Raw genomic sequence first — 14,105 nt, forward strand, 5'->3', positions numbered from 1 at the left:
TCATTGTTTCGAATCAAAGACTACTGAGGCAATTGCACTCTAGGAGGGAGCAAACTTGACTCAATGTTACACTTACAAGATTGAGGTAGTTGAATGCAATGCTCTTGGAGTCTTACAAGGACTAAAAGTGAAATCTTTGAATGCAAGTTAATACCATTTGAAGTTGGTTGTGATACTTTTTACTTTATGTTCATGATTCGCAAACTGATTTCAATAACTCGGTTGATTCTTTGTATTATGATATTTATTTGCAGATGTCAATCTCAATGAGAGCTTATGATTGGTTTCCAAGAAAACCGCAAAATAATAGTAATAATGGAATGAATTGTAAATTAAATGCATTAATAAGCAATTTCAGTTGAAGCCATGTAATTGTTGAACTCACAATCCATTAGAGTAATGGGCGACTTTTCAATAGAGAAGATCCTAATATCGGGAGTCACTTTAGCCTCCCTACTCCACCGCTCATCCGCCTCCTCCGGCGACCTTCACGGCTTTCTCTTTGGCCATGTTGTCTTCTCCGACTCCACTCCCCTCTCCGACGACGACGCCACCGCCACCACCGGCCCATCTCTCACCGCTACCATCACCTCTTTCATCTCCCTCCCCTCCCACCTCCCCCTCCCGCTACCGATCACTCTATCCTCCTCTTCTAACCTCCTCGGCTGGTTCTCCTCCCGCCGTAAAACCCCTCTCCGTCCCTCACTCAGAGACTCCTTAACCACCCTTTCTCTTTCCTCTTCCTCTTCCTCTTCTCTCACCTTCACTCCACACAACTCCACTGCCTTACACCCACCATCTCTGTTTCTTCTCTTAACCACACCGCTTCAAGATAAGTTAATCCACACCCATGAGTATAAAACCTATGAGTACTGCATTCCCAGCAAAACCTTTGAGCCCAAGAGCTTGAATATTATTAACATTGGTCCATCTTTTCGATCCCATTACGATTCTTTCAGCCCCAATGTTCCGTTCCCATTGATCAACTGCGACTTGAGAGGCTCTAATGCGATGGTGGAGGATGAAGAGTGTGAGACTTTGGAGGCCATAAGGAGGGCTTTGAAAAATCAGAAGAAGTTGGATATGTGTGCAGAGGGGTTTGAAATTGGGAGGATGAGTAAACTAGTGGGCTCTGAGGCCGCAAATTACATGGGTGAGTTGGAGGATTTGTATGATAAAATGCTTTGCAAGATTGATGCACTGTCAAAATTGGTGGAGCAGACCTCTGCTAAGGTTGTTGGTCAGGTAGGAATGAGAAGAAAGGTTCAATCTTTAGATTGAAGCTGGATGCAATTTCATTTTTAATCATTGGCTGAATTGTTTCATATTTGAATTTGGTTTAACATTTTTGGCAGGAGAATCATAATATGAAATTGAGGTACAAGGTTGCTGGCATAGACTAATTTTGCTGATGATTCCATGGTTTTTTTCCCGATTTTTGAGGTAATTTGTTGCTTATATTTTGTGAGTTATTTTTTTATTTTTGTAGATATTAGTTGCTAACAAACAATATTTTGGTAATGGCTATATGTTTGCCTTCCATTTTACAATAGAGTCCACACCTCTCTAGTACTTCATCAGATGCGGTTAACATACTTCAAGGAAAAACTTAACTCTCTTTTGTTTATTCATGTCGTTTAAATTGTATATGAACCTTCGTAAATTGGTGACATGATGAAGGACCCTCACTTGTTTTAAACCGTAGCCTATTGCGATCTTGGCATTCATACTTTGATTAACTAGACATGAGGTTATAATCTTCCATCCACCCAGACTGTTATATGAAATGAGAGAAAACTCTCTCTATTCACGTGACGGTTGAGGAACATAGCTCCATCCTCTTAGCCATCTGCTGCCTTCTCCGAACAACACCATACACCTCATCACTGCCTCACCCTCAACACAATTCCACTGACACTACAAGATTACCATCTCCACAACCCATAGTTTCCACCACCATCTTATCGCTACCGCAGTCCCTTCATCTCATAACCCAACCGTCTAAAATAAAATAAGATGCCAGAGTTGAACTAGTGAAGATAAATAGGAGTTACTAGGTAGGTAGGTAGGCATAACATCCAAGCAACCTATCCCCTCTTAATCTCACAATCCCTGCTTTTTTATGATTCACATCTTTGATTTAGTGAAGCAACCCATCCACTCTTAGTCTCACAGTCTGGAGTTGAACCAGTGAAGATAAATAGTACGTGTTTTTCCGCCCACCTTTGATTTAGTGAGGCAAAGATTTTATTTCCAAACCAGAGTCGTCATTTTTCTCTGAACATGAAGTCGCAGCATCCTTTAATGTATTAAACAAACCAGGTCATCAAGTGCCAATATTTGAATGCAACAAGAAGCCCAATTCCTATAAATTTGAGTTTTATTCGCCATATTTGATTCAGAGGTATCCCTTTTAAAAGGTTCCAGAAATTAGATATTGTGCAACTACAAAAGAAAAATGGACAGCTGGGCCATCACTGAATTATTTGATAGAACCAAGAAGGTATGGGACTTCGGTGATATCACCCAAATTTTTTTTAAAAAGTACTGATAAAATGAAATTTGGCTGATGAAAATTGGATGTGATGAGGAATAGGACAAGACAAAACTTCCGAATTTAACCGGACTTGAATTGAACTAAACCGAATTGAGCAATTCTTGTCAAGTAAAAAACCTTGAACTGATATTTGAATTGTGAACCGACAAGTTCGGTTCGGTTCTCGATTTTAAACTAAAAATCGAATAATCGAATAAGAATCAAATCTCCCTAATTATTTTTCTCTTAAATAAGTCAAATTATTTTGTTTTTTAAATAAATTTGCTAACTAATTAGTTCAAGCCCAAAATATAATTTTCCTATTTCTAATTTTCATCTAAGCCCAACTTAATCAAATTGACCTAAGTTTTACCCAAATCTTTTACTCTACCATTTTTGCAGTTATAGAGAAATTGAATTGGAAGCTTGGCTGCTCCTCTCTTCATTATTGTGAGTTCGCTATTTTTTTATTTTTGTGATTTTAACAATCAAATCTATGAAGAACTAAACAAAGGGATGAGCAAAAAGTATCATGGGATTGGACTACGTTATTTTATAAGAGTTAAGATTGAACATGTCATAACTGAATTAATTTAGCATTGTTGTTAATATAAAAAATTTAATTATTGTACGAAATCTTGGAATCGAACTTGAATTGTTCAATAATTAAATTTGGACTCGGAGGTTTCACTTACTAAATACCCGAAAATTCGGAAAAAATTGAACCGAACTGAACCGAATCATGTCCAACCCTAAGGTGGAGATCCCAGCTTGATGAAAGAATATCAGACCCTTTATTATGGGCTTCTCACATTATGTCTGATTGAAATAACAGAACTCTACATTGCAATGATGGTGGTAGGTTCTAGTGGCGACTTGGTGACTGTGCCATGGCTTTTTACCGGATGGAAGGTTTCAAAGGATGAGAATTGGGATTTCCTACTTCGCTTTTTATGTATCTGAGTTTTCTAAGAAATCTTGATTCAAATGATGGGTGTTGCTCAGGACTTTGTGTAATTTTATATAGATTAATGGTGCTAACATGAATTGATGATTGCTGGCATCAATCCGACTTCTTAAAAACACATGGACTGTTTGGCCTGATATACAAGTAGAGTTTCTCTTTTAATACGTGTTCGAAGCAATTTGAGGGGTTTGGCCTTTGGCGCTGGTTGGGATACTTTCTCCATGTTGGGATCATTTAGTAAATGTTGTTTTGTTGGCTATCATAGCTCTGTTTTCTAAGCTGGATGCTGATGGTATTTTCAATGAGGAGATCCGAGGAGTAGACTAGTAGAGTATGTACAATTCTGTCAATTCTAGTGAAAATTCTGGCATGGGAACACTGGTATATTTATTTTGAGGAGATCTGAGGAGTAGACTTGTTGAGAATGTATGAATCTGTCAATTTCTAGGTAATATTCTGGCCTGGAAACATTGTGGCATATTATATGCTACCTTTCAGAATAACTGATCAAAATAAAAAGATTGCATACTTCCTTGGTAAGTCTGTGTACTTGTTCATCCTTATATTTCTGTGTGCATAAGGTGGCGCATAAACTGCATGCCGATACTATTGACATTCATGGACAACAAAATTTGGGAGAAGATGACCTATTTATGAGCTTACTCTTATCTTTATTTTCAAGCTTAATGTATCTTAAATTAATTTTAAGTTACCAACCAGTAGAATCAAGTTTCCTTGTTTATTAGAACGACGTTGGCTGGATATTTCTTGTTTTTTATTTTTGATCTTTGACTTTCATCAATTCGTGGAGTATTCTCTACTGAGCATGGCTTTATTTTTGTGTTCAATTTTCTCTTATACCTGGATTCAGCGTATGCCCACCCCATATCCTCCCTCTCTTTTTGGGCGCTTTGGAACATACTAATTTGTAGAATGATTTATTCTACTAATGTTATGTTTTTAAGTTCTGTTTTGTGACAGAATTTTATCATGGGATAAATGAAATGCATCACCTCAGTAGTGTCATTGTACTATGTTTTGCTTCAAATATGCTCTGTTTTCCCCCGCATTCTTCTTGTCAATGGGTTAAGACTTTTGAGCTATATATGGGATGTTGAAACAGAAACATTTAACTAGAAAACTTTTGAGTTTTCAGTAATCGACATAGATTACAGAACCTTTTGTAATAACTAGTAAGAACAAATATGTTACAACACGACTTACTGCACTTTATATATTGTGACTAGTTTTTTACTAAGAAACCAATGTAAACTATAATGTTTTGATTAATCAGTTAGTAAGTGAAAAACATTTTCAAGAACAAAAGTATATAGTGAGCCTTCTACGATCATGAGTCAGAGAATTAAAAAAAGTGGCTTTTTTATATATTGAAAAATCGTTATTCATTTTGCTTGCTTCCTTTCTCTCTCCTTTTTTTCTCCTTGTCATGGATAACATACAATAGCATATCCACACATAAAAAAATTTGTTATTGGACTTTTGGCTTGGATTACTAATTTTTCTTAATAATTTATAGTATTTTCAGTTTTTCAAACCTGTAGGACATGTGACTGCACATTAAATACCACGCTACGACTATTAGTACAAGTTACAGTCTCCGATCGTGTTTTGAACCAGGTTCTTTGAGAGTTTGAATGCTAAGTCTACTTTTATTTGAGACGTATTATTCTTTTGTTCGAAAACGATAAACATCTTTGATAGATTCTATTGAACAGTGAGTTTCCTTGTTTGACATTTTGGATGGTGATAATTGTATTCATTACGAGTTTCTTCTCAGCTGCTGAGCTATGTTTTTTTATAGTTGATTTCTCCAATCTTGTTCGACTAGTATCATGAGTTTATTGCCGCTGACCTGTTGCCTTTGCCTTTTACAATGACCAGACGACATGAAAGGCAATGACCAGTAGACATGTGCATTCGAGGGGGACTTTACTCTGTTGAACTTAAGTTTTCATTGGTTCGTTTATGTAGAGAAAAAGGATGTAACTTGTGTCATTTATGGCCACAATTTTCATTTTACGTATAGTTTCTGTTACTGTGTAGATCCTGGAAGCGTGAAAGGTGCGTGAACTCGATGACTTGATAAGATAAAGAGAGAGAGTGATACTGTTTTTGCTGCTTGTTGGGATTTTAGATGATTTTGCGGCGGACGACTCTCCTTGGACCTCAACAACGTAAACTGCCTGTTATTGTAATTTATTTGTACTGGCCTTGTTCTCTTATGTACATATTACCCCTTCCTTTTGTTGTATACTATGAAGAATCTTGACTTTTGGGACCAAAGAGAAAGGAACTGAAAAATGTGTTATGGTCTTATTTTCTTCTCTGTATATGTTCACCTTGAAAGCCTTATTTTTGGTATTGTACATTCCAAGGTGGAAGATATGACTGTTGTGCAAGGATTGAACCTTACGAAGCAGCACAACGTCAGACATTGCGAAAACTATGATGGGCGAACGAGCACGTCACGAGAATAGGAGTATTGCTCCATTTCAAAAATGCCCAACTCAAACACAGCTATTTTACGAGGAGAGAGAAGATTCTGCATTTTCAAAATTAAATCGACAGATGGAGGGCCATTACTTGCTATAACAAATCATCTTGACTTCGCATTCTACGAATATGATTAAAAATCAAGTGTTCGTGTTCATGTTCATGTTCACTCTCATGCTCATACAGGGGCGGACCCACATGGGGTCATGTGGGGTCAAATGGCCTCACAAAATTTTGCCCCTCTTTTTTTTTTGGTTTTTTGTTTTTTTGTATTGTTTTTTACAATCTACTTTGATGTATTCGTCAGGATGTCAAATGAAGTCAAAATATTACATTCTTAATACCATTTTGAAGTGTTCATGGCCTAGTTTTTCACTCATTAATGGTATGCGAAGTGGTCAACTATAGTAGGTCATTTGAAACTAATATTTTGAGAATTTCAATAATATCCTAACTTTAAACATTCGTTTGCAATCATGTGCTATCTGAATTCACAAATCATCTATGTCATGTAAAAGTTTGTTTCGAAAATTACATCGTTTTCATATTGAATGGTCCAAACGGATATCGAAAATAGTTAAATATGTATCAAACGTTTGCCTCAAAAAAGACGTCTAACTCATTTTTTTTAAAAATTCAATTAATTTATTTTTGCACGATAAAATTTTCAATATAATTTAGATCATTTCATTCGGAAGTTTTACATGAAATATGACATAAATTTTTTAGGATCGTTACAGATTAAATGCAATTTGAATTACTTTCGAATTATGTTTGCTTTAAATTTGAATTTCATTTACTTTCTGAACTAAACTTGAATTTTATTTCAATTCATTTAGTTTCTATATTCAATTTAATTTACTCAATGTTAGCTCAGCATTTGTCAACGAAATGATAAACAAAATTATACAAGTAGCAAAATTTATTTAATAATATTAATAATGATATAATTATACGACGTTTTCAAAGTGTCAAAATATATATTAACTTATTTTCATTGATATTATGTTGTTTATTAAAAAAATTATTTTTAAAATTTTGACCCCACAATACTAAAGGTCTGAGTTCGCCCCTGCGCTCATAAAAGCCAACTAACTATATCGTAGTGGCAAGTTAGAAATGGCTGCTCAAAGTATGTCGTGGGCAATTTGTATCGCAAAAGCATGAAACGGCGATATCGTGGTGGCTGTTAGTATTGGGAACGTTCGCTTTCACACTCACCGGTTACGAATTTTAACCTTGTGTTGATCGATCATTTTTAACTTGCCACTACGATATTGTTGTTTAGTAGTTTATCGTCACGTATTTTGACCTTAGCATATGGTAAAATTGCTAATTAAGATATTGCCCGATACTTTTAGGAGCTCACTTTTTCAGTAATTTATTGATTTATAAGTAAAAATAAAATTTTAAAACAAACCTAAGTAATTAGCACAATTTCTACTTATAAATATCTGTAGCGAGATTATTTAAAAAATGCTTACAAAATATAATGAGATGATATTAAAAAATTTCTAATTTTATTTGCTTTTTGACATTATGAATTATGTTTTAAGAATAAAATATATATATATTTTTAGATTCTCTCAATTTTTTTGGTGTTGTCTCTAATGTAATAATTTGATTGAGCCAAAGTGGACAACATTAAAAAATATACCAAAAAAAAAAATCAATGAAATGTATAAATAATTGGGGGAAAAAATGTAGACATTAAAGTTTGTGTAAATTTGAAAATTCAATTTTAACTCTGGAATTAACAAATGATTAGTAACACCAAGCAATGGCACCACAGAGCATCTCCACCTTCTGGCGAAAATATCTCCCCTCAATTGTAATATGTACACATCCATATTTGCATATGGAATCGGCTACAGTGCCCACGAACATGACCGCACACAGACAATACAGACGGGTTGATTTTTAAATTCTGATGGGACCCACCTCGACAATGGGAATCATGCAAGGTCAAGTGACCCTCCAAATTTTGAGGTTAATTTTTTTTTCTTTTGATAAGTCCTATTGCAGGTTGTTTGTCAAAATCCTTCGCGTATACATCTTTATCTTACATAGATTAATCTCCCCGTATAAAGAGAGATTGTATATAGAGAATGATCGGTTGGGATAAAAATGTTTTTTTGTTCTATTTACATAATCTATACAACATGTAACAATAATATATAAATACAAACAGCTTTGTTGTATGAGAAATATGATTGAACATTTGAACCCTGTACATCTGGGCAGGAACTGCAGAAATCTAAGTTTAGCAATAAATATAGAAACTTCAGGAAAAGCCCGATCAAGCCAGGGCCTGAATAAAAATGGTTATCAGTCAATTTTTGTAATCAGTCTTCTTTTCCAAATAATAATGCAGATGAGAAATGCTACGTGTTAAGGTCTACAGATTGATTGAATGTCCACTGACAAGATTTCATTAAATCTTGAATAAAAATCAAAGTTAAACTAACCAATTAAATTCTGCCATTTACAAAAAATCTGTACAAGTAGCAAGATTTCTTGCCTCCCAACATTAAATTATACAATAATATTCACAAAAATAAATCTCTTCACTCAACGTAATCTGCACCACCAATTCCAATCTCAACATTGCATAAACTGGCCCTGGTTTTCATAATGTTTTCTACAAGTACTGCTTTAGTAACCAAGTTCTTGATCTCTTGAAGAAAAATTAGTCTTTAAATCGAGAAAAATATGGTTAAATGCTAACTTTTTAACATCGATTAAATCAAGAAAATATCATTTTGTCAGATATAATGTCCAAATATGTGGCAATAACAACATAAAAATTTCATAAATTACTTTAAAATACATGCACGAGTAGTAATTGTGTAAAAATTAACATGCATTAATTAAGCAAGGCCGTACCCATTTGGAGTCATCATTTCTACCTCTGCAAACATGGAAGCCTTAACATCATTTGTACGAGAGGTACGCAGTACAAAGAAACCATGAAACTCAGGATGGATAGCGTTATAGATCTACCTTCACGATCACAACCCTTGTCCACCAGCACCACCACCAAAGACGGTGGCTGGCCGAGAGTTATATATGATCGTTTATCAATGGCGCTATCCCTCCTGAGCTTTACAGATTCTCCATACTTTTATCACAACCCTTTTCATAAATTTAAGTTAAAACTGCAAAACTGGATTGTCTTTGCTCGGTGTATGTAGAGAGAGAGAGAGAGAAATGGATCGTGGATGATCGGTTGGGGAGTGTTGAAGGGTTAGGGGGTGGATTTATAGCAGAAAAGAAAGTAGGGAATAGGAGACAAACATCATAAATTCTCTCTAAATTTCCTCCCATAAAAAATCTTTGACTAAAGTTTTTAATATTCTATTTTAATGTATGTGGTAATTTATTTTGCTAATTTTATATTCATTTAAATGTCCCTTGCCGACTACGTTACTTTTCTTCCTCTCTTGAAAATTGAAATACACATTGTGGGTATATAAAATGCTCCATTTTTCTTCATTATTACAGCTGTGTGCAAATTTTCTTCTTTTGCTTAATCATTACATCTCTTATTATTAATCTTCTACTTAATTATGTGTTTGAAACATATATAAGATTGGCTATTTCATCTCCAAAATGTAGCTGGCATGCTAGAAAAATGTGCCACTGAGATAATGCATTAACAGCCTATGATACAGTATTGAATAGAAACCACTGTTTAGATCCCGTTTGGTGGGGATTTTTTGCCCCAAAAAATTGATTTTTTGATCATTATTTTACTATTCAAGCCGTAATTTTTGACTTCTTTTCTCATATGTGGACCCCACTTTTCTTCTAACGGTCAAAAAATCAATTCTCAAAATCTCTACCAAACGGGCCCTTAATTTCTCTATAAAATATCATATTTAAGTTCGATAATTAACGAGAAATGAAGAATTAGATAGTATTTTAATGAATAGTACATTAGATAAAGAATCGATCTCACAATGATTCTTCTCATAATTTAGAGCCTGTTTGGGAGTGATTTTTTTCCCCAAAAAATTGATTTTTTCCTCCCAAAAAATTGATTTTTTACCGTTATTTCACTATTCCGACCATCATATTTGACTTCTTCTCTTACAAGTGGACTCCCATTTTCTCCTAACGATCAAAAAATCAATTCTCAAAATTACTCCCAAACAGGCTCTTAATGGTATTGAAACAAATTGAATTCACCAAAAAGAAAAAAAATCACATAATAAGCCTAAATTTATTAAAACTAAGAAAGATAAATTTTTAGTAATAGTAATTATTTTAAGGTAACATTAGGTTAAATAGAATTATCAAGTAGTCAATTTTCATTTGATAGAAAATAGATTTAATTTTATTTCCTCATCAAATGAGTAACTGATTACCTTACCCTATTGAATACAATTAAGGAACGTTTATTCAATCTTTTCCAAATTAAATCATCATTAGCATACACTAATTAACTGTTCAAGGGCAAAAAAATCAAAATTAGATTTAATTGTAGCACTTATATGTATGGTGGAGGCTTGAAGTAGAGGTGTTCGGTCCAATATGTTGACCCACTGGTCTTTTCAATATTTTCTTTAGAAAATAATTTTGAAATAACTACTATTAAAAAATTAGAGTTTAGCAATCGTGACCACTTGACACAACTCTAGCTAAAAATGGATTGTCTTGGCCTCCCGGGGTACAGCTCAACTGGTCAATCAATATTGTCTTGCTTCCAGCGACAGGGTGGAGAGTTCGATTCCTGATGGGAACCTGCGGTCAAATATTTGGTATGGAGCAATTACTGTGAAGGAGGGTCTCTTGTGTGCAGAAGTGTACAGGCAATGGGAGAAACCTGTGATCCAGTTGAGGCATAACCCGCGATTTATCCCCTCCAAGGTTCTAGAGACAAGGGTCTTGGGGGTTCAGGATTTAGTTTAGTGTAAGATGGGATACCTGAATATAAAAAAATAATAATAATAATAATAAAATAAAAAAATAAAAATGGATTGTCTTGGCCATTTTCTTTATCGGGTACTGACATGACACGATTCATCTCAATAAATCTATCTAGTCTTATTATGCTAGAGAGACTTTTGATCAATTCCCAATTATTTGTGGTAAAGGTTGAATTCATTGACCTAATCTTTAACCATTTAATTTTGATCGTGCGTGTGAAAAAGACTAGACAATCTTGAGGGTCTTGTACTCTATATGTAAGTCTAAGATTTGACTAATGCTAAATAGCTGGTTTAGGCCTCTTTTAATACAACTTGTGTGGAAAAATAAAAAGATCGAGCTACAGTGCCCGCATAGATGATCATGGAGTTAACACAATACACACAACATAGGGTCGAAATTATTTTATTTATGGAGGATCCACGCTGAGCATGTGAGGGCGCGATCACCCGTAAGGTTATCCTCGTGTATTTGGCTTAACTCAAAATAAAATGTGGTAAAAATTGTCTGAAGTGAGTGGTGAAGAAATTGTACATTTATTACTTGCTGCCCTAATTTCTCCTTTAATATTTCCCAAGTTGGTGTACCCATGTGCTTAAATGGGGCCCCACACGTTTGATTTGTTGGTTAATTACAAATAAATGTTTGAATTATAAATTGTTTAAGTAATTGTTATCATTTTTCTAGAAGGTAACAATAATATTATTTGTAATACTTGAGTCGAATAAATTTGTTATAATAGTGGATCTTGGGCGAAAGGATTGTTTTTCTAAACCGCAAGAAATTGAAGAAATGATTATTAGAGGTTAATGTAACTAAAATAATTCTTTTTTTAATAATTTAAATTTGTGTAAAACTTGAATTTTAATTATTTAGCGAGTAACAATAAATGATAGAATGTAAATCTATAGTTTTGCAGTGTAAAAAACATCAACCTCGAACATTTAACTTTAGCCCGGTTTGATAATCATTATTTAAAAATTCTTTTTTTCTACATATTCATTTTTAATAATACATTTACATAATAAAATATTCTGCACGTAAACTCAAAATTTTTCCTACTTTTTAATTACATATTCTCCTAAAAATCAACATTCAAAACATTATTTTTCCTAAATATAATGACGATCAAACAACGTTTAATTTTATCAAGCCCTTATTTGATTCCCATTATTTTCAAAAAATATATTTTTTTTATTTTCAATAACATATTTTTCAATAAAATAATATTGTATACAAATTAAATTTTTTTTTTTTTAACTACACACTTTTCATCAATCTATTATTTCAAAATTCATTGTAAACATATAATTAAAAAAAAAAAAAGGGTCAATTCAGAGATCTCCAATTGATTTTCCATTATCATTCTCATTGATGAAATTTTTAGCTGAGTGGCAATTTCGATATTAAGTAGTGAAATCGTGGGTAGAATGAGTCAACAATTGTGGGAAATCCCTCATTCTTGTCACCCATTCACTGACTTGGAGGGACGCTTTGGAAATTGTAACAATTCTGATTTCTCTGACTCTAAAGAAAGTTTGAGAATCCCAGATTTAGCTGCTCAATTCCAGACCCCTACACATCCAACGAGGCTCACCACTGGCCTTTCTCCAGTGTATTTTGACTTATTAGTCTCAAATTGATTTGGATAAAAATTAAATTTTTAATAAATTTTAAAAAAAAATATTGAAATATATAATTAAAAAATCAATCAAAGATATGAGTTATATGAAATATATGATTAAAATATAAAAATTAAAAAAATATGGTCAAACAAGGAGTGCATGATTATCAAAGTTTAAATTTTTAAATGCTTATGTATTGCGATGTTTGAATAATAAATGAACGCAATTTTACCATAAAATTTAAATTTTGCTAAACATGCGTTGAATGAAAAGTAAAAAAACAAAGGTCATATTTGGTCCTTATTTATTGAATATAACTCATTTTTAATTATACATCCTTTCAAAAAAATAATTTTACAGGTAAATTCATAATTCTTCCATACTTTTAAACTAATTTTTTTTTTTTTTGAAATACTTTTCACAAAATCTATTCTCAATAATATCTACCCAACATGGGCTAAATTTTGATTATTTGATAAACTTTTGCGAAAAGTTTATCAAATTGTCAACTGATCAATAATTTTAACGAGGAATTTCATAGATCAACGCCTTTTATCAACTTTTCAATCATAAATTTTGTCAAATATCATCAAAAACTTTGTCAAAACCCTAATTCCAAATGTGACCTACTTTATCGTTTGCAGCAAACCATTTTGCTATTTTTTTAATTTTATTATTATTATTATTATTATTTTTTTTTTTTTGCCATCAGTTGAGTATTGCTTTTATGGAAAACATGTAAAAGCACAACTACGTAAACTCATCTAATTTAATTTTAAACCTTAAATCGAAAATGGTAACACGTTCTTATCATTATCAATTCTATGTCTCATTTAATTCTTAATTTTAGAAGAGTTCTTTCTTCTTGGGCTCTTCCACTCGTACCCTTAATAGAAAACCTAAATGAGCTAGAGTACTGCAGTCTTTGTCCTTTTAAATTTTTATTGCTTCTTAGTTAAGAAATCTTCATGTGTGTCCACAGTGAATTTCTTATTATTCGTAAAATCGTCAATTAACTAAACCCAACTATGAAAAGTTTGTTAACATTACAAGTCAGTATAATAAATTAAGGTGACAGACTATTGTCAATAGTTATGTTCGCGAACATTAATATTAATTTTCGAGCTATATAAATTTCGAAATTGATAAAACCATAAATGTCATACTAAAATTAAGTTCATATTTGAGCCACGTTCTAAAAAAAAAATGCATTATTCATGTCAAATCAATGAGAAATGTGTGATTAAAAAATAAAGAAATATTTTAGATTTGCGCGTAGTATTATTTTATTAAAAAATGTGATTGAAATAATGTCAAATTATTGTTGAAAAATATATATATTTTTTTTTAAATAATGTGGCTCAAACAAGCTCTAACATTTAAACATCAATTAAAGTCAAAACAACTTTTTACTATAACATTTGGGGTCGACATTAGTGGAGAATTTCACGATTTCACGATCCTTAAATTAATATTTTTGAGGTCAATTGTACCTCAAAGCTGTGATGATGAAATCCAAGTCTCAAACTTT

The 14,105-nt window shown here is 32.9% G+C and overlaps 1 protein-coding gene across 5 annotated transcripts; it reads left to right on the forward strand.

Moving 5' to 3' along the window:
* Nucleotides 1–320: 320 nt before the first annotated feature.
* LOC111405953 lies at nt 321–5,854 on the forward strand. Of its 5 annotated transcripts, none has more exons than XR_002704905.1 (4): nt 321–1,245; nt 1,356–1,443; nt 2,939–2,986; nt 5,406–5,854. XR_002704905.1 is itself a non-coding variant. In XM_023035084.1 (3 exons), exons 1-2 carry the CDS (start codon nt 400–402, stop codon nt 1,401–1,403), a joined length of 894 nt encoding a protein of 297 aa, XP_022890852.1. In that variant the 5' UTR covers nt 321–399; the 3' UTR covers nt 1,404–1,443; nt 5,406–5,854. The 5 variants fall into 5 exon arrangements, 2 of the variants coding, with proteins under 2 accessions (XP_022890852.1, XP_022890853.1); XR_002704907.1 differs by having other exon boundaries at nt 5,568–5,854; XR_002704906.1 differs by lacking the exon at nt 2,939–2,986 and having other exon boundaries at nt 5,406–5,481; nt 5,568–5,854.
* The last annotated feature ends 8,251 nt before the right edge of the window (nt 5,855–14,105 follow it).

Source organism: Olea europaea, chromosome 12 (assembly GCF_002742605.1).
Source record: "Olea europaea var. sylvestris chromosome 12, O_europaea_v1, whole genome shotgun sequence".
Lineage (NCBI taxonomy): Eukaryota > Viridiplantae > Streptophyta > Magnoliopsida > Lamiales > Oleaceae > Olea > Olea europaea.

Coding starts and splice junctions, on each gene's coding strand:
- LOC111405953 (XM_023035084.1), top strand. CDS start 400: ATGGGCGACTTTTCAATAGAGAAGATCCTAATATCGGGAGTCACTTTA. Junction 1,246..1,355: donor CTGCTAAGGTTGTTGGTCAG/GTAGGAATGAGA, acceptor CATTTTTGGCAG/GAGAATCATAATATGAAATT.